The sequence below is a fragment of the Anguilla anguilla genome, chromosome 1 (genome assembly GCF_013347855.1).
Source record: "Anguilla anguilla isolate fAngAng1 chromosome 1, fAngAng1.pri, whole genome shotgun sequence".
Classification (NCBI taxonomy): Eukaryota; Metazoa; Chordata; class Actinopteri; order Anguilliformes; family Anguillidae; genus Anguilla; species Anguilla anguilla.
In genome coordinates this window covers 35,144,698-35,166,337 of record NC_049201.1, presented here as the reverse complement: position 1 = coordinate 35,166,337, position 21,640 = coordinate 35,144,698, and the positions used below count along the sequence as shown (strand labels likewise).

Here is a 21,640-nt window from a genome sequence, read left to right as displayed (position 1 = left end):
TTTTTGGCCAAGTCTGATCTTTCTTCTTGTTAGAGTTCATGATTCCATTGATCTTAACAAGAGCCCCCAGATACAAACACCTACATAACATCAAAGAGCCACTGCCATATTTCATTGGCAGTATTACATCCTTTCTCTTTCATGCCAAAACCCACCATCTGACCAAAACACTATGCCAAAGGATGTATTATTAAGTAACACAACATGTCACATTCAGTTCATTTTCACAAAGTGTAATAAGTGGGGAAAAAAGGTGTAAACTTTGAATATTTTTGAATATTTGGGGGGATTGAAATGCATAAATCCTGAGAATTGCAACCCTCTCATTAATGACTTAATCGAACATCTGTGAAATGATTGTTCCTGGTGAATTCAAAGTGGAAAATAAGAATACTGATTAGTAAGGCTGGGTGTTATTCATGTAAAATATTGGATACACTAGTTGAAAATCATATCAAACTAAAAAAAAAAAAGAGCTCAGTTTTTTTAAACATTGATTTATTGAAAGAATTCATAGTGCAGCAGTGGGGAACGATAGAAATGACATACATAAATATAGCAACAGTAACAAATATTTGAAGTATCAAAAAAATCAACAACCACTTGTCAACTGCTAGGAACAGCCTATGAGTAAAATGCATTGATAGCCTGGTGCATTTACTTACTTAATTCGGTCCCCTCCCATAAATTATGAATAATATAAATACCATTCTTATATTAATAACTCTTTTCTGATAAGAATATCAGATAGAACTATCAATATATAATTAGAAGTTTCCTGTGTTTGTGTTATACCTTCCATATACTGACAAGCTGGAACTGGTTGAACTATGGATGAATATGTGAACCTAGGCATAGCCAGTTGCTCTAAGATCCCCAAAGTTATCACCATATATAGGTTAATCCATAAGGAAAATGTCTCAGTCAAGAAAGGTACTGAGCATTGTTTTGATATTCTTTACAAATACTGAAATCTGGTACAAAGCCAAATGCATGCGACCACTCATTGTGTCCCCATGAATTCTAACTGCATCCCAACCCCTCTTTCTCTCTCTCTTTCTCTCTCTCACTCCCTCACACACACACACACCCCCTTTCACTGCAGACCATTCTCTGCTTTTCATAGCTTGCTATGAGGGTTGACAATAGAGACAGAAAGAGAGTGAGCATGTGAAAGAGAGGGGGGGAGAAAGAGAGAGCATGTTTATGTGTGGGAGAGAGGCAAAAAGAGGGGAACAAGAGTGAAGTGGAGTGTGGAGGAACCTCGATATCTACATTAAAGAGATTAGGGAAAACATGGTTCCATTTTACAACTCAATCATATTGTGTTAGTGTGTACTTATCCGAGTGCCAGTGAAAATTGAAAGAGAACTAAAGAAAAGTCCCTGAGATAGGATGTAAGAATAGGAGAAGCCTGAGCAATTTCACCAGGCATAAAGGGACTCTAATGGTCGGTACTGGGTCATGCTAAAAAGGCACTGTTAGGGCTCCGCTGTCCATTCTTGTCCCTGCTTGTTCCTTTAACAGAGAGTCAAGTGTGGCCATCCGCCTTTGTGCCACTCTGCTCTCTGATAAGACATGTCACAATTGTGTGATGGTACGCTTTCATTTATTTTTATTTCGCTGGGTGAAAAGCTTAATTCTATTTACAGATAAAATTGGTTTTGAATGGTCTTTCTCTTTCTTCCCCTTTTCCCTTTTCAAATATTTACTTTTTTCCTCTAGTCAGAAGCTGCAACCCTCCTCCATGCACTGACATGCCTCTTGAAAATAAAATTAACTGCTGAATGCTTTAATCTCACAAATGAGATTCCTCAATTTAATCCACATTATGTAGGTTGAAGGCATTTTTTTTTCATTTTTAGTTAATATCACATTTCTAAGTCCAATGGTGGCTTAAATACTGTAATTCCGTATTGGATGGCATCTGGATGTGCAGTGGGCTTTGTTGGTGCATTCAGCCTCACTTTGCTTAGTAAAACTGCACGTAAAAACGCATCAAGTGTTTGCATCGAGCATATTAAAATATGCAAATGATTACTAAAAATGAGGCCGATACCCATTAAAAAACAAATCAAAGGAGAGAGTCCTTCATGTAAGTTGCGTTAGAGCTGGCGGGATAGAGGACTGCATGTCTTTAACTCCATTCAGCAAAACACAGACTTCTTCATTATCCAAGCCTCTCCAGCAAGGCAGCGCCAGTAATACTGAGTGATGTTTAAATTAGTTTACAATTTGCCTGCTCTCCGGCTAGGACGAATCTTAAGCGAGAGCACTCAGAAATGTCAGCCGTGCTACTAACCACCGTAACAAATTGTTGCCCGTACGCTGAACACCTAATGACTTCAAATTAGCTCCTGTGCGGGTGCCTGACAGTTTGTTACGACTGTTAGCAACATAGCCACCATATCATGAGCGATAAATTGGTTTCAGCTCTCTCTGGGAGAAGGTGGCTTCATCAATTTGATTAAAAAATTACTGTAGCATAGAAAGCACAGAGACAAACTACTTTAGCGGGAGACAAATAAGTTAGGCAAACTGAGACAAAGTAGCTGCTGCTGGTGAGTGATCAGAAAAGGGCCAGACGGGGTGTATTTGTAGTGATAGAGGGAGGCATATGGCTCTTTTTTTGCACAACCCTTTAGCTTTAGGGGCCATTTCATTTTAAGGGGATAGAGAGCCTTCCGTTATGTAGGTGCACTTTGATATTAGATCGCTGCTCTTCCCAGGGATGTCTTCATCATGATACTGGGAGCTGTTCCGGTGTGGGGCCCAGAGCTCCAGGGATACACGCACAGGGGACGATCCTCATCAAACAGCAGGAATTGCCTGCTCAGTTCAAATCATACCATCATCTTTCTTCTACTGGTCATTCACTACTAGCTACTCTACTAGCTGGGGGGGGGGGGTGAACTTCCTGAGGTGAGCAAAGCGTAGACTTCCAGTTGACAGACTTCTCTGTCCCCTTTGGGGGAGCATGTTTACAATCCAAGCAGGCATGAATTTACATGTACAGACACACGCATGTGTCCTAGCACTTGAATTAAATCAGAAGAGCGGACTAAATACCCGTGTTTCTTCTAGAGGAGGAGTTGGAGGGGGGGTGCTAGGTATGTCATGGCGCTCTGCATGCATCTGTAGTCTGATGGCTTAGCTGTGTAGCTTCTCTTTGTGTGTACTGGGTTCACCTGAAGTACACAGGGGAAACCCAGGGCAGTCTTGTATAGGGAATTGGAAATAAACCTTCAGTCCTGCATCTCCTTACTAGGGGGAAATTGGCTCTATGATGCAGAATAAACCCAAGTACCACTCTTTGCCTTGCTCAGGCCCAGAATCCACTTCATAGGAGAACTGTTAGAAACAATGGTCCTACATCCAAACATGTCATTGCCTTTCCTGTTTGTGCAATCACTATTGTGTGACAGAGTAATAACAGTATGGTCACTTATGTGGGTCAGAATTACTCTATGTGTGTTTGTATGTGTGTGGGGTAGAGGCGAGTAAACAACCTATTTTAAGAAAGAAGAGTCAACAACCACCTGATGTCACTGCTGTGCCCACCCCCTACAATGGCTGTCATTTCCCTCTGAGCTTCCACCCCCTTCCTCTCTTCATCCCTGCACTGTCCCCTAGTTTAATCTTCTCTATTTTCAACATAATCTATTCTAATCTGCCTCCGCTTTATTTCTCACCTTATTCACCAACGGGTTACATTCACCTCTGGAGACCAAGATTGGAATTGGATGTTCGTCTTGGTGGATGGGACTGCCAGAGATTATAAGTAAAAAAAAGACTTTGTTAAGTAGATTAAATGAAATTCCTATTTTGTCGGCTGATTCGGCACACGGGCAATAACTGGAACTAAAGGAGCCACTTTTTACCGTCAAAATCAGACTGTCCATGACTTAATGGCACTGTTCTTACTGTACGTCATGGCTGGAGCCTTTTTAGGCACACAGTTCCTTATTTAAAATAACAAAAACTGTTCGCAAGGGAATTAAGCATAAAATTAGGAGAAAAAAAAACAAAAAACATTTACTTATCTGTCATAACACATATTGAACAATGACCTTGTGTGTACCTGTTTCAGGTTTATGGTTGCTACTATGAATGTTGTCCATGGAGAAATCATACCTTGGTTCACAGACCCAGCACCACTCACTGAATGTTTTGTTTATACTGATAAAGTTACCATTAAAATTGTGTGGAAATTATCTCATGGTTTTCGATCCAGTTTGAGAGAACGGGCCTCATTCACGAAACGTGTACAATCAGATTTGATCGTTAACTGTGCTTACGAATGTTTCCACAAGCATTTCAGCATTCATCATTTTTTTCTTATTTGAATTTATTTGGCACAATCTCAATCTACATGTGTTTGGAAATGTGTAAAGGCATATGCAGAAGCTATTTATATTTAGAATGCTTTATTATTTATGCAAACTCAAATTTACATACTGTAGCTACAGCTCATATTAACAACATGTTTCTCAATACAAGCATTATATTATTAAAATATATTAATATAAATACACCTGATTTTAACTGCATTAACTAATCTGAATTACCTCAAACATTCACTAGTTTTTATTTTAATTTCAGTTTACGATAATGTTTTTTTAGTTTTATTTTACTACAATAACACATATAAAAACCACATATAATTAAATTTGGTTATTGATAAAAGTGATTGATAATTGTATATACAGTGGGCTCCAGAATTATTGGCACCCTTGATAAATATACACAAAAAATGCTAAAAAAAATAGCTAAACTAAAAAATAATACAGTTGACATAAGCTTTATTTTCCAACATGTGTAAACTAGTGCGCTTGATTAATGATTCATTAGAATCAACCAAAGTCTTACATTTTTTAATTTAAAAAAATATTTCCCCAAAAAACACAATTATTGGCACCCCTGGTTTAATACTTTGTGAAAACACCCCTGGCAAAGATGACAGCCAGGAGTCTTTTCCTATAATTTGTGATAAGTTTAGAGAACACATTTGGAGAGATTTTTGACCATTACTTTTCAGAATCATTGATATATTTGGGTTTGCGCTTATGGACCCCCCCTCTTCAGTTCAGACCACAGGTTTTTGATGGAATTTAAGTCTGGAGACTGAGATGGCCATTGGAAAACATGGATGTTGATTTCACTTTAGCATTTCTGTTTAGATTTTGATGTATGCTTGGAGTCATTGTCCTGCTGGACAATCTACCTATGACCAAGTCCTAGCTTCTTAGCAGAGACCACCACATTTTCTGCCAGAATTTCATGGTACTTTGTTGAATTCATTGTGCCATTGATCTAAAATAGTGCCCCGGGACCACTGCCAGCAAAACATCTCCAAAATATCAATGACCCACCTCCATATTTGACCGTAGGTATGAGGTGCTTCTCCTGCATGCATTCCTCTTTTGCCGCCAAACATGTCGATGATGTGTATGGCCAAAACGTTAAATTTTGGTCTCCTCTGACAATAGCATTCTCTTCCAGTCATAATTCCAATGAGGTTTGGCAAGCTCCAGATTCTTGGTTTGTTTATTGTGCTCAGTAAGGGCTGTCTTCGTGCCACCCTTCCAAAGAGTTAGTTGGTATGAAGGTGCCATTTTATGTTTTTTTTAGACTTGTTGACCGCAAGAAACAAACCAATCTCTGCAATTCTTAAACAGTGATCCTTGGGTTATTAATGGCCTCCCTCACCATCTTCCTCACTGTCCATTGGGACACCATGCAGTTGCTTCCTCTTCCTGGCAAATTTGCAACTATTCCATATGTTTTACACCTTTATATTATTGCCCTTACAGTGCTAAGTGGTATGTTTAACTGTGTATGTCTTTTGTTGTACCCATTACCAGACTTGTGACGGTAAATTACCATCGGTCTCTTCTGAATTGACAGTTATTTGGCTTTTCCCATGCTGATGGATGACAAAGGGATTTTGTATGCTTGTTACCTAATTTTTATTCTCTAGTGAAACTGGAAGTGATGGAATGACACAATATAGTTCCTTTAGACTGAGATGAACTAAATTAAGTAAAATTTTATTGCCAATTTCATTTTGTTTGATTTTACTTACAATAATTGTTAGGGGTGCCAATAATTATGGCACCTATGGTTTTCAGAAAAAAATTGATTACTTAATAAAAAAAACATTGAAGCATGATAGTAAATGTATTGAAAGAAAAGTATATAGTTTTCCCATATGTTTGAACATAACATATATATTATTATCTGTGTCATTTATTATGTGCAGCTTTTTTTCTTCATTTTTATTAAGGGTGCCAACAATTCTGGAGCCCACTGTAAATACCCAGAAGTGGGCAGCCAGACCCAGCCCTGAGCAATGGTGTATTTTCTGCTTTTGGATTACTTGGATAATTGTGCCTTCACTAAATGAATGTAATAAAGGGCCTAAAAGGTACAGACACTGTCACTGGGGTGGTACCCTATAGGTACATAAAATTGCACCCCTAGAAATACATTATTAATTTGAACCTTTTTTGCTTGTAAAAGGTAGTTGTTTGTACCCAAATAAAGCATTATTATACTTTCCAGGTAAATTTAGGAAATGTGTTTACTTTTTATGTTTATTTCTGAGAGGGAGGGGAGAGGGTAGATCCCTCTTTATGGACCATGCAGACACATTTGCAGAGAGTGATGAATTGATGATGTTTGCACATGATGGAAGCACAGAATCTTCTAGAATTAAGATTTGCCTTCACTGGAACAAAGATATCTTGACCAAACCATGAAAAACAGCCTCAGACCAAGACCTCCCTCATCTCCACTGCTCTGTCTACACTTCCCCCTCCTGCGTCTTTCTCTAACCTGCCAGTTGATCTTGCCACCTCCACCCTCAACTCCTGCCTCTCCTAGTCCCTCGACTCACTTTGTCCTCTTGTCTCCAAACTAGCACGCTCCTCACCCCCCTGCCCATGGCTGACTGAGTCACTACGCTCCAGCAGAACATCACTCCTTCGCCCATCCAGTGAGCCCCCCAACCCCCCGGGACAAACCCACAGCCACACTGACCTCCTTTGAAATGCTGGAGGACTCCGATGTATTACAACTCATCACCTCTCATCGTGCAACCACCTGTCCACTTGACCCCATCCCATCTAAAGTTCTCCAATCCATTTCCAGCGAGCTCCTTCCCTATCTGTCCTCCATTGTTAATTCCTCTCTCTCCTCTGGTCATGTTCCCTCTGATTTTAAGATGGCTCGTGTTACCCCACTTCTCAAAAAACCCACCTTAGACCCCTCCGATGTAACAAATTATCGACCCGTATCACTTCTACCCTTTCTGTCCAAAACCCTTGAACGAGCAGTTCTTAAACAATTAACCTCTTTTCTCCATCAGAACAACCTGATAGACCCTCACCAGTCTGGCTTCCGAACCGGGCACTCAACAGAGACTGCACTCCTAGCTGTGACGGAGGCACTTGCCACTGCAAGAGCCTCACGCCTCTCCTCTGTCCTGATCCTTCTTGACCTGTCTGCAGCTTTTGACACGGTCAACCATAAAATACTCCTCTCCACCTTGGCTGGGATGGGAATTGCCGGGACTGCCCTGTCTTGGTTCGCTTCCTATCTTGCAGATAGGACCTACCAGGTCACCTGGAAGGGGTCTGCCTCTGCTTCTCATCCACTTGTTACGGGAGTGCCGAAGGGATCTGTACTGGGTCCTCCTTATACACCAGATCTCTTGGTTCAGTCATTAATTCACATGGCTTTTCCTATCATTGTTATGCAGATGACACACAACTCTTCTTTTCTTTCCCCCCCTCGGCCACACAGGTCAATGATAAGATCTCTTCCTGCCTGGCTGACATCTCCACCTGGATGGCCAGCCACCATCTGAAGCTCAATCTCGACAAAACTGAGCTGCTCTTCTTCCCGTGCAAGACCTCCTTGCTTCGTGAACTCTCAATCATGGTTGATGGCACCACAGTGACTGCCTCTCACTCTGCCAAGAGCTTGGGGGTGGTCCTGGATGACCAACTGGACCTCAAGGAGCACATCAAGGCAACATCACGGTCCTGCAAATTCCTCCTGTACAACATCAGGAGGATTCGACCATACCTGACGACACACTCCACCCAGCTGCTCGTCCAGGCTACGGTGACCTCTCGTCTTGATTACTGCAACTCTCTCCTTGCAAGCCTGCCAGCTTGTGCCATACAGCCACTACAGATGATTCAGAATGCCGCTGCCCGACTCATCTACAACCTCCCCAAATTCTCCCACGTCACTTCTCTGCTGCGATCACTCCACTGGCTACCGGTCGCTGCCAGGATCCGGTTCAAAGCCCTGACCCTTGCCTACACTGCTGCCAACAGGACAGCCCCCATCTACTTGCAGGACATGACTCAATTCTATGTGCCTGCTCGACCACTCCGCTCTGCGGCAGCAGGGCGCCTTGTAACCCCTCCCACCCGCCCAAAGGGATCACAGAGCTTCTCCACCCTAGCTCCCCAGTGGTTGAACAAACTCCCCGTCCCTCTCCGAACCTCCCCCTCACTACCCATCTTCCGCCGTGGCCTGAAGACTCATCTCTTCAGACTATACCTAGACTAACCACCACCACGCTGTATACTTCACTCTTTTATAATAATAAAAATAAAAAATAAAAAAAAACCCTTTTTCCTGTCGCTTGTTACGTGTTGCCCCATCCCTGCACTTCTTGGTAATTTGTATTTGTCCTAATACTGTAGCTTATTCTTCTGCCTAGTTGGCTTGCAGATGTTAGGCCAGAATAATGTTCATTGTTCTCGGCTAGAAATAGCTGTACAAAATAAGTATTGTACCTTACTGAACCCGTGTTCAGCAGTTGTCTACGACCATGAAATGCTCTTTTTTTTGTACGTCGCTTTGGATAAAAGCATCTGCCAAATGAATGTAATGTAATGTAAAAAAAAAGAAAATAAAAGAAAATAAAAAAGAACCAAATAAAAAAGCAAAAGGAAGAAACAGTACTAAACAGTTACATAGTTGATTCATGGTCACATGATTGATTTGATTTCAGCCATGAGATTTAAACGTTCGTGAATTTTTGTGCAAACTTTTAAAACTGATCATTTTTGGCTGGACCGCAACAGCGGGGCCAGCCCTATAAACGCGAATGTCTGTGACTGAGTGACTGAGTGAGTGATGAAGTTACACCACGCATGTCTGTGACTGAGTGACTGACTGATGAAGTTACACTATTGGTCGGCCGGTTTGGTCCAGCCATATACTAGGTTTTGACCTGGTCTTGTTCAAATACTGGTAGGTGTTGCATTCCAAATATCTCTGACCTCTGCCATCAACAAGGCATTTTCGCCCAGAGAACTGCCGCTCACTGGATATTTTCTCTTTTTCCGATCATTCTCTGTAAACCCTAGAGATGGTTGTGCATGAAAATCCCAGTAGATCAGCAGTTTCTGAAATACTCAAACCAGCCCGTCTGGCACCAACAACCATGCCACGTTCAAAGTCACTTAAATCCCCTTTCTTCCCCATTCTGATGCTTGGTTTGAACTTCAACAGATCGTCTTGACCTTGTCTACATGCCTAAATGCATTGAGTTGTTGCCACATGATTGACTGATTAGATATTTGCGTTAACGAGGAGTTGAACAGTTGTACCTAATGAAGTGGCCGGTAAGTGTATATACAAGATTCATGAAGTTATTAAAAATTAGGAGATTATACTTATTGATTATTTTACAGTACTAATAATTTGATGATTTTTTGTCTAAAACTTTCAAACTTTTAAAGTATGCAGAGGAGAGTGCTTTTTCCTGTTTGGGACCAGCTTGTAATACAAAAGGATAGAAGTGCAAATAATCATAGAATGCATAACATATAACTTAGCAGCATCTGTTGACAGTTGATTTGTGTTATGTATCCCCTTTATAATTTGGTTATAACTACGAATGAACACACAAGAGTAAGAAGTACATTTTCTCAGTCTTTCTTTTTACTCATGAACAGGGGTTCAACAGCATAACATAAAACGCATGCGCGTAGTACCAAAACCACAAACTTAACGCTAAAACAAATACACTGAACAAAAATATAAATGCAAAACTTTTTGCAGGCATTTTTAATGCGTAAATAATACTTCAAAGATTTGTTGTATGTGCACAAAGATCTAATTTCTCTCAAATTTTGGCCACAAATTTTTTTATATCACTGTTAGCTAGCATTTCTCCTTTGTCAAGATAATCCATCTCCTGCACAGGTGTGGCATATCAAGATGCTGATTAAAAGCCACGATCACTACACAGATGTTCCTTATGATGGGGTCAATAAAAGGCCACCCTAAAATGTTGAGTTTTTTGTTTTTTAACACCATGTCACAGATGCCTCAAGAGTTAAGAGATTATGCAATTGGCATGCTGACTGCAGGAATGTCCTGTAGAGCTGTTGCCAGAGTAATGGGTGTTCATTTCTCCACCATAAGCCACCTCAGCGTCGTTTCAGAGATTTTGGAAGTTTGTCCAATAGGCCTCACAACCGCAAACCACGTGTAACCACGCCAGCCCGGGACCGCCACATCCAACTTCTTCAACTGTGGGATCATTTGAGGCCAGCCACATGGACAGCTGATGAAACAGTTGGTTTACACAACCGTAGAATTTCTGCAGAAACTGACAGAAAATGCCTCAGGGACGTTTATCTGCATGCTTGATGTCCTCACCGGGGTCTTGATTTGTCTGCAGTTTGGCATCACAATCGACGTGAGTGGGCATGAGCTTACCTTCGATGGCCATTGGAAAGCTGGAGAACGGTCCTCTTCACTGATGAATCATGGTTTCAGCTGTACAGGGCAGATGGCAGGCAGTGCGTATGGCGTGGGGTGGGTGAGCGGTTTGCTGATGTCAACGTTGTGAACAGAGTGGCCCATGGTGGTGGTGAGGTGTTGGTATGGGCAGACATATACTATGGGCAGAGAACTCAAGTGCATTTTATCCATGGCAATTTGAATGCACAGAGATATCGTAATGAGATCCTGAGGCCCATTGCTGTGCCATTCATCCACCGCCATCACCTGGAGCAGGTGCATCAGTATAGGTCCTCAGCTTTAACTTAGCTGTATGTAGTGGGTTTCCTTGTAGACAGCCTCAGGCACCAAAGAGACACATATGCTAGTGTCCACCTGTATCCTCACAGCTTTTCCTTCCAACAGTGGTATCACCCAGCAGCCATCATCACCATCTGATACTTTGTCCTCAGTGCCATACTCACTCTGTTCTTCACTTTCAAGTTCCATTTTGTTCATGTTTCTTTTTGTTTCTCCACATGTCAGGTTTCTTCCTCTCAATGTGATGGCTTTGTGGACAAGTCCTTTTTTTCTTGCAGGCACATTCAATGTGACCTCTCTTGCCACAGCTCGTGCAGTCTAGATCCTTACACCAACACTCTGATGACCTGTGTCCTGTTTTCCCACAGCGGTAACATGGCTTGTCAGTGGCTAATTTGTTCTCGAAGCTAGTGGACAATTTGTGCACTTGAGCTAATGTGCTAAACTGCTGTGCTTCACGATCCGCCATTTCCATTGATGAGCTAATCTCTATGGCTTTTTCCAGCATTAGGGTAGCTTCGGCAAGTAAGCGCTTTTGAATAGCCTCACTACGTAGCCCACATACCAGTCTGTCTCAAATAGTGTCATTCAGTCCAAAATCACAGTGCTCAGATAGGCGTTTAAGCACAACTACAAATTGTGCAACAGATTCACCTTCTTGATTTCTTTTATGAAATCTGAATAGCTCTGCAATTACCAATGGCTTGACAATCTCTGCATATGACTTGTCACCAGGCTTATCAGGCTGCACAAAATTACGCAACATATCAAATGTTCTCCAATGACGCTTAAAAATTTTAGCACAAGCACATTATCCTCAATCTTGTTTGCCAATGCTAAATATTCAAATATTTCCGTGTATGAACACCATTGTTCAGTGCTTTCATCATATGGTCCTATATTTCCAACTAATGCTGTCATGTTTTTTTTTGTTTTGTTAATGTCCACTTGTAAGCAGCACTTTGTTGTTCTTTATCATACGAATGTTTGCTAGTTTTTCTTTGTAATGCAATTACCAGTTCCTTTATTCAGTCCAGTTTTCCATTTTTAAATTATAAAATTTTCCATTGTTTTAAAAAAAAACATTTTAAAATTATTTTACCGCAAATTCTTCCTTCACCGCAGTCGCGTGTTACTCCCGCTTGTATCCCCTTTATAATTGGGTTATAACTACGAATGAACACACAAGAGGAGGAAGTACGCTTTCTCAGTCTTTCTTTTTACTCAGAAACAGAGGTTCAACAGCATAACGTACAACGCGTGCGTGTAGTACCAAAACCACAAGCCCGTAAGGACAAACTTAATGCTAATCAAATACAAAACAATTTTCACTAAGTCTAAAGTTCCTAAGATTAACTTTCACTGTACTGATGACCTTGTTTCAGGTTGTTTAAAGGACAGGTGTGAATAAATAACAACTCTAAGATATTTTAAATGTTTTACCATCTGAATTTCACCCTTAGCAACTACAGATATGAATAGCTGTGAAATACTAAATTTGCTGCCTCCTGTTTGCTACCACCATCTACTGTAATACAAATCCTGATTATGGAGTGACAGCTTTACTCTGGAAGCAGATCCTTAGTGTTCGTTTTTTTGTTGTTGCCATTTTGGCTTTTAACAAGTATTGTTAAATCTCATTAGGCCTCTCATATATCTCATTAGGCCTCATCTTCTGTAAATATCTGGTAGATTAATATCATCTAATGAATATGGTTCAAAACATCATGTGTCTTATCTAGTGTCGTGCTAATAAATGAAAATACATTTCTGCAAAACACCAGCAATATGCAATATGCACAATTTCAATTTTTCTTATATGTATACAACTTGGCCAAAAATCTGGTATTTTGGTTAATTTATAGAAATATTCTAGTTTACTCATTATTGCTCTAACATAAATACATTTGGATACATATTCCCACTATACCGTGTGGTGTATATTTGGTATTTGGATGAATATGAGATTAAAGACTGTCTTTAATTTGAGGGTATTTAACTCCATATCAGGTGACCTGCGGAGGAATTACAGGCCTTTTTATACGTAGTCCTCCCATAATAGGGGAGACAATTGGTTGTATGCAAAGAGTGCTTAAAGACCAAAATGCCAACCACTGGTTTACATACTGTTGAGGAAGTGAGAATTTGTTTAAAACCTTGGTTCTTGAATCCAAAGGTTTTAACAGTCTAAACCCTCATTCAATAGTTGACACTGTGAATACCAAATACAGGTGCCATAAAAACTCCTCACTTCTTTAGTATGTAGAATTTGATTCAATAATCAAATCAAATTGATTCAATATTGGCATATAAATAATTATGAGATATATTTCCACATCCTCATACAGTACTTTTCATCTCTCCTTTTTAATTTTTTTTATTTTTAAATTTAATTAAAAGTTTTATGAACTGTCTGGGGGGACATTGAACAATCAGAAACTGAAAAATATATATATCGAAAGATTCTGTTTTGCATTGGAAATAGAAACTATTTACAGTAAAGATATATAGAAAAATGTCCTTCAGTTGAAGGGAATAATCTTAAATTCCAATGATGCTGCGTTCGCATTTCTTGATGTATTATCATTACTGCAGTTTGCTAGGGAAACATGAATTACTACTTTACAATAGTAATTACATAACAGTAACACATTAACTTTTTTTGTCTGTTTTATTTTTTTATTTTTTTATTTTTTCCCCCTACTGAACTAAGTTTGGATAGACTGCAAACCATCTGATGTCCTCATATTTTCCCTTGGTGGCAACTGTTAGCCTACCATGAAAATCTGGACTGGATTTGGAATCTGGATTTTTTTAAATGGAAGAAATTAACACATACAGCTAAAACTACAGGTTCTAAGCTTCATTTTGATGTATAGGTTGCGGGGGTTTGAAAGAAATCCAACTGCCACACCAGGCTTTTGTCTCGCTAGCTCCCGCACCTGACGTCTCCTCCTCCTCGATGCGAGAGTTTCCCTGAGTGATAGCTGGGAATGGTCAGCTCTCAGCCCGCTGCCTGCTGTGCGCTGCCTCGGTGGGGGCGACTACAGAATATAGCGAACACTTTTCAATAATGTGTTGTAAATGAAACTACTAGTTAGTGAAATCGAAGTCCTATGTTGCAAACAGAATGGGCATTTTTATCTTGTGGCCATCCACAATGATATGAATCGATTTGAAGAAACGTAATGGCTGACGCACAGAACTTATTTATTAAACGTTTTGCAGCGCAGTGGCTTAAAGTTTGTTGGTGTGTGTGCTGGAGTTCCAGATACAGATAGCAGCCGTGCGTAACCCCAACCCCCCCCCCCCCCCCCCCCCCCCGTAACATTAGATAGAGGCTATGAGAACTCAACATGGAGCTGACTTTTTTTTTTTTTTGTTGAATCCGAATAATAATGAGCAGCTTCGGGTAGAAGACATATCTGTTTCCATCGCATTATTCGTGCTTTCCCGAATACAGTATTCGGATTCGGATACATCCCTAGTGCTGGAGTACAGAACCAAAACAACATTAATAGCGCCATTGCCAAATACTTATGAATAGCACTGTATCTCCATGCAAACAAGCAAGTATTGGGTCTGGCTAAAGTGACCCCTGGAGTCAGAACTTACCTGGGATGTGTTTGGCCCATCCAATGTTTACCACTAGCTCGCGATCAGCCAGGTCACAAAGCGTGGTGAGGGCTTTGATGTCGCTGTCAGGGACAGTGGGATCAGGCATGGCATAAATTTTCTCTGGCTCTGCCACCAGCAAGTGGGACACAATCTTGTTATCTGCAAGGCAGCCAAAGGGGACTGTATTTGAACACCAAGGAAAAAACAAAGAAACATTATCAAATCATACAATCAGGAAAAACATTTCCATTAGCAAAGACACTTCCAAATTCAATTAACATCTGCCTTTGACTTTAACTGAAAAGGCATATTTTACTGTCTATAAATAAATAATTTCTTTATGGATTTCTCAATTTTATATGCTGTCAGATACGTTCTAGTTTTGCCATTTTTCCTCATTCAGTACAAAAGTTCAGATATCGCCAGCCCAATGAATCTGAAGAGAAAGTGGCTTATTCAGATTTTTCTACAGTTACATTTTTATCATACTTAATATAGATTTTCAGGTGAACTGACTCTTCTGAGTGACCCTCAATACAGTGAAATGAGACAGCACAAGTTCAGAAGTTAAATGAGATAAAGGAATGGGAATGATCACAAGGGTTTACTGGAAAATAAATATAAATATAAAAAAAATGAATATGACAATAATAGTATTTTACTGTTATTCATATATCACATAAAAATGAACAAAATGGAAAATATGTTTTTGGGCCACATCTATTGATGCGATAGTGGGGTGCCGCTTTCTTGTATTTAGTTTTTTAATGTTTGGTGTTTTATTTTATTGTAAGGGGGGTGGTGAAACGTAAAGTGCACCCCAGGGCTGATGGAATTTTGTTTCAGGGTTAAATGAAATGCTCTTGCCCTAGTGTGCATGTGACACCTGGATGGAAGGCAGCTTATGAAGACAGCTGTTAGTAAATTAAAAAGCATTAACTTCTGCCTTTATTTATTAGTTTTTTAGTGTTCCGGTTGCAGGCACTGGCTGAGGCCGAAGTATATCAGCTCTATCTGGGGCAGACCCTCTACTCTAGGGACAAGAGACCTGTGAGTGCTATCTCTCAGTAAATCTTATTTAATGTTTCTCTAATTACAATCAATGCAACCCAATTTCCAATCCTCTTTCCTTTGTTATGTGCAAATAATCAATCAGGAAGCAAGGCTGCTTGTCCTGATCCTGGTGGGCCCTGTGTGCAGGCTGTCCATGTGTTCCAGCTCTGCTGCTTCTTCATGAATGCATGAACACTTCCATCCTATAACAACAGAGGCATATGCATTCCTAATGCCTGAGGGCAAAGTTAAAAGTTTTTGCAATATTTGTTTTTTTTTAAAAATTGAAGATATATAGGATAATATTATATAATATTATTTTTTTGGATCTTCCCCTAATAAATTCCATTCCAAAAACAACTGAGGTAAACATAAGCTCGCAATCTGTCACCCACTTTCTGTTTCATCATTGTGCAAAAATTTGGCCATCCCTACAAGCTAACCTTTAAAATAAACTGCTTATATACATTAGTACATTTACTTGTTGTATATTTAAAATAAAAGTATGAGAAGATCATGTTCACGTGCATGTTTCATACAGATGGAGCAAGATGATGCAGACCTATTACTGTATTAGAGCCGAAAACAAAAGCAACAACAAAAAATGTATCATATTGAAATGAAAATCTATATGGAAAATACAAAAACCTAAATGAGTAATGAAATAGAATTTGAGGCTTGGCTAAAGAAAAAAAAAACCTTTAAATAAGTATAAGTATAAGCCTGGGACCTACCAGGGATCAACAGGATGAAATGAAAGACTGTTACTCTTTTCATTATGGCTATGATTTTTCCACTGTAATTATTATGATTATTTCTGCTACTATCATGCATGAAAGCATATTGTATTCCATGAGAATATGCTACCATTAAGTAAAAAGGCTTTAGGGACAAATCTGTTAAGCACTGCATTTCTCTGTGTTTGCAGAACAGTCAGACAGCTTGGGAGCCTTGCATTGTGGGTTTGATATCTTTGCCAGATTGGATTTAATATGGATTAAACCCCCCCCCCCCCCCCCCCCCCCCCCCCCCCCCCCCCCCCCCCCCCCTCTCTCTCTCTGTGTGAAGAAGGAGATTCAACTGTGGTTTTATCATGCCTAATGTTGGTGAATGTAATTCAGTTTGAGCTTAATTTAAAATAAAATTTAAAAAAAACTAATAAAAAAGCAGCTGCTTAAATTTACGAAGACACAAATGTGATTATCTTTAATATTCTGCAGATTTATTTAAAAGCTGATCGAGTTTAACATCATAATATTGAAAAATGTATTCAGGAATAAATAAGTGAATTACTCATGCTAGTTTATGGTTTTACTAAATATTGCATATGTTCATTTTGTGAAGCTTGCTCATTGATGATTTTCTTGATGGTATCTTTAAGTACTGGAGCTCTGTTTTCCGCAATCAATGTCACATGGTGCATGGCTTGTGATTCTGGATATTTTTGGGACAAGAGATGAGGAGCACTGCGCAAAACCTGTGGAGCACCTGGAAGCAGGGTTTGGTTATACTAAATATATTATTAGTGAATGTGGGGCAGCTGCATTTACTAATAGCCAATCAAATGACCTCTTTTCATTCCCCTTAAGAGCAGTGTGCATTGTGCAGGCTGTGCTGCCAATTTATGTAGTTTAACACTGTATTGGAAGATGAGGATAATGATATACTAATCAGATGTTTCTCACAAGATGTTCTTTTGCAGGAGGTGCAGAGCAGGGCTATCAGTTTTTTTTTTTCAAAAATTGAGTTTGAACGAATCTCATAAATAAAAGAAACTTGTTCAAATTTGTTCAAAAATAAAATTGGGGAGATCTTACAATGCCAGTGATTCCGTTCACAGCAGGAAAATGACCAAGTGTTGCTTAAATGAAAGAATTAAAAATTATAATGCAGGAGCCCATCATAAATTCCCAACAATGGCATGGCTTAATAGAACTGAGCGGGGTTGGATGAGTGGTGGTTTTGTCAGATTTAACTACACTTAATTCAATTATTTATCTCCTGGTTCCAAATAAGTTTGACTTGTACTACTTACTCATAAGCATCAAAACAGCAAGTCTATCCCCATGCAGCACAGCTATCACATCTACATATAGAATGTAAATAGAACATACATATAAAAGGGTATAGAAAAGGGTAAAACCAGGTTTCCACCTCACACATGATTAGTAACTGGCAAACAAATGACGTAAAGCCTACAGAAAATCAGGATTGTCTGAAATAGGTTTCTTTACTCTTCTCTATTGACTAGTCTACACAGACAATATAATAGACATTAAAACATGACAAAACCACGACTTATCCAATCCCGCATACATGCCATTTTTGGCAATAAGCAAAAAAAAAAAAAAAAAAACGTCTTACTAATTGGTTGCTGGCTTAAACATTTATGCACAATACCTCTGTCCCATGCAGTTGAAACATTGGACAACATTAATGTTTGTTTAAATTGTACACAAACCATTTGCGATCGCCTCAAACTTAATGCAACGTATTGTCACTCTTTGTAAAGTAATTTCACAGTAATTTTTTGCTAATACAGTAAAAAGTGAAAATTGTTGCAATTCTGCCAGTGGTAATGACATTCTATGGCCATCAGTAATTTGAAATAAAGTTTACATGGCAAAAAATCTTTTTTTTTCTTTGCAATAATATTACTATTTTATATATAAAAATAGGCTACTGGACTAAGCAATACATGTTCAAGGTTATTTTTTAATTTTCACCCGTTGTATATGTTAAACTGCTAATTATATCGCTATGAACTAATACATATAGGAATTTCTAAAGATCATTACTTATTTCACTCAAATGCTAATTGTTTCTCGATTTTGGTTTTATGTTAATATTACGTTTATTACATATTACATTTGAAATTACATACTTACATTTAAAATATTGCATTAATCATCAAACTTTCTTTATAAATGCATTCTATCCATAATTTTTCCAGTACTGTTGCTATCATTTTAACTACAGTCAGTTAAAATGAAAAGATTGTTCAAGTTGCATTCATTGTCATTCTCATTACAGACAGGTGTAAGAAAAGAAAGACATATAGGACCACGATACAGTATAAGAACAAACATAAACAATTAAAAATAGAAATAAATACAGGAATTAAAATTATAAAAAAGAAAAACGAGAACAATAATTGCATTTTTCCTATTTCTGGGATTTATTTCAAAGTCAAATTGGACAGCATACGATCCACAAAAACCGTTGATTGCCTTTTGAATAGACTGTGAAACATGCAGGCATTGCATGCTAAAGCCCCAAAATTACCAATCCACCAGACGATGGCCTGCGCCATACGCCATAGACGTAGTCTGGGCAGGCAGGTGGTGAATGGTGCAAATGACAGTGGACTGACCTGAAAATTCAAAGGAGCTGCCAAAATTGCACTGCGACATGCGATATTGATTGACACACCCCCAGCAGTGGCTCCCATCCCACTTCGGCTCGCGGCGAGTCACAAAATTACCACACCACTCAGGCACGTCAAAATATATGGTGAAAATACCATTTTGCCAGTACGATGGCTCGCAGCACGCCATGTGCCGGCTGGAAAATAGAGCCAATGCTAAGAGGTTTAGTGCACTGAGGAGAGTGCATGCTGAGACAATGGAGCATTGCTCAGTGTCCTTAGCAGTGTCCAATTAGAGGTAATTGAGGAAAGACTGTCTGATGGTCTTCATACATGTCTTCTAGTTTGAAAACCAACCTTTAACTGTTCAGCTGTGCCTCTGTAGGCCAATGAGAGATTATGAAAAGTAAAATGAGAAAATGTGTCCTTGCCCGGGATTCCATCAACATTTCTCCTTAACTTCAACACACAATTTAAATTCAGTTTTTTTTCCTTCACGAATACAGTTTGGTAAATTAATTTTAATAACTAACAAAAATAAGTTTCAATAATAAAAAATGAACACAGTCAAAGTTATGCACAAATTTTCTTTAAATCCTGGTGCTAAAAAGTAAAAAATCAGTATTTCATTTTCAAGTACAATTTTTAAGAATATCATATAGGTGATTTCTGATTTTCAAAAAATGCACTCACTTTATCAGGCCTTTATGATAGCATGGTGTCATTTATTGTATTATTGACTTTGAGAAATCACAGCCTGTGATGGCATGTCAGACAGGATGTGTTCTTACATGGCTTTTTTGGTGGTAGGGCCAGCTGTGGGTTCAAATACGGGCTGTTCTCTGCGTCTATCCGGCGCTTGTACTTCTGTCTGCCTCCACGCACTCTGTCAAGTCGCACACCTGTTCAAAAAAATACAAAAGAGTGAGGTTACATTTCAATATAATACATGCCAACACAGCGATTACACCATTTTGGTGTCCTGTGGGGATATATTCTGCCAGGGAGGCTAAATCACTGAATGGGACATTTTTAAGGGACACAGATGGCACAGGCACGAGACAGGGTGCCGGGTGGAGAGTGGAAATCACTGCATCATCTTAGAGTTGTCATTTCACAAACATAGAGGGAACAGGAGCAAAACAGTTGAGGGTGGCTCTACTCATGGGCCCCTGTCTCTGTTTCTGTAACCACTGCAGTCATCCCTGCCCATATAATTAAAAAAATAATAATTTAAATGAATTAAAAAATTAAAATATTCACATGTGAAAAGAAAATGTCACATGTGAAATGTTTTTTTCCACATGTAAATGAAATTTCTGCATGTGAAAAAATTAAGTCATTTGCATCTTCACATTTTCTCACATCACTGACTTTTTAAAATATGAACTACAATTTTCACATGTGAAAACAAAACATGGGACTTGAAATAGAATAGGTTGCCTTGCTTACATCTTATTACTGGGATTATTTTTGTAATTCACATGTGTATTTTTTCATATTTTGGGTGTTCACATGTGGTTGTCGAACGTGGTCTTTGAACACATATGATTTTTTCATGAGGGGTGGTAGGAGCACAGGCAGATGATGAGAAAAAAGATTTTTAATGTTCCTTAATCAGGAAAACTAGTCGAGAACCTGTTCTTATTTTCAATGACATCCTTGCTGAGAAGCCTAAATACACTGTGCAGGGAGTACGAAGAATGCACTAATTAATAGTTTAACCACTTAGCGCACACTCCCTAGTGGTTGGCATGCCGGCGTGCCTAGATTGTTAAACTCAGACATTCATTGCTCCTGCACTGGAGTTGAAAACACAAACTTGGTGTTCTAGGTTTATTAGTAGATGATTCAGGACAACTATGCCGAATATGGAGTTTTGCAGCGCCACCATTGTCGCACTAGTTGTGCATTTACCAATCACCCCCTCCCTGCAGCCTCATCTGTAACTACACCCCCCATGCATGACACACTGGATAATAGTGTCTATCTGGGCATACATGAAAATATTCTTTTACCACTAAAAATTGTATTCCGTCGTAGCAACAAAATAAAGCCAACAATAGCCGAAGGTATGCCAGTACATCTGTGAAAAATTCTGCTCACTGAACACTGAAATAAACAAGAGGAATTTTTCTAAAATTATACGATGTCATTCTACTGTCAATATCTGCAACGAAATATGTAATAAATATACAAGCTTATTGGTTTTACGCATAGAGATGTCCCTTTCGAGATTGAGTGGTCATATATTGTCTTTGACAATCCGTTTGTGAAATATACGCTCATTTGTGACGCCTGAGTACCTTCCAAAATAGCTGTGAGTAACACTACTGTTTTCTGCGCTAAGTCAGAACTGGGGAACGGCATTAATTCTGTCTCTGTCTCTATCTACTGAACACAGATAAGATTTCATCGTCCAAATTTAAGTGTTACTGCTGAAAATACTTAGGATATATACATTTAAAAAAAAAATTGAGTGTCTTTAAATAGGTTAGTGGTATTTTATGTTATAATGAGGATATT

The 21,640-nt window shown here is 39.1% G+C and overlaps 1 protein-coding gene across 9 annotated transcripts in view; it reads right to left on the bottom strand.

Moving 5' to 3' along the window:
* Positions 1 to 21,640, bottom strand: part of esrrga (estrogen-related receptor gamma a) — a 143,961-nt gene that overhangs the window by 30,278 nt on the left and 92,043 nt on the right. For 6 of the 9 annotated variants that reach the window (XM_035382099.1, XM_035382053.1, XM_035382027.1 and 3 more), the window contains 2 exons: positions 19,906 to 20,016; positions 14,692 to 14,874 (listed from right to left, as the gene is read on the bottom strand). In XM_035382099.1, the coding sequence (XP_035237990.1) occupies positions 14,692 to 14,874; positions 19,906 to 20,016 (294 nt within the window). The remainder of the gene's footprint in view (positions 1 to 14,691; positions 14,875 to 19,905; positions 20,017 to 21,640) is intronic. The other 3 variants (XM_035382073.1, XM_035382046.1, XM_035382081.1) reach the window with 1 other exon arrangement.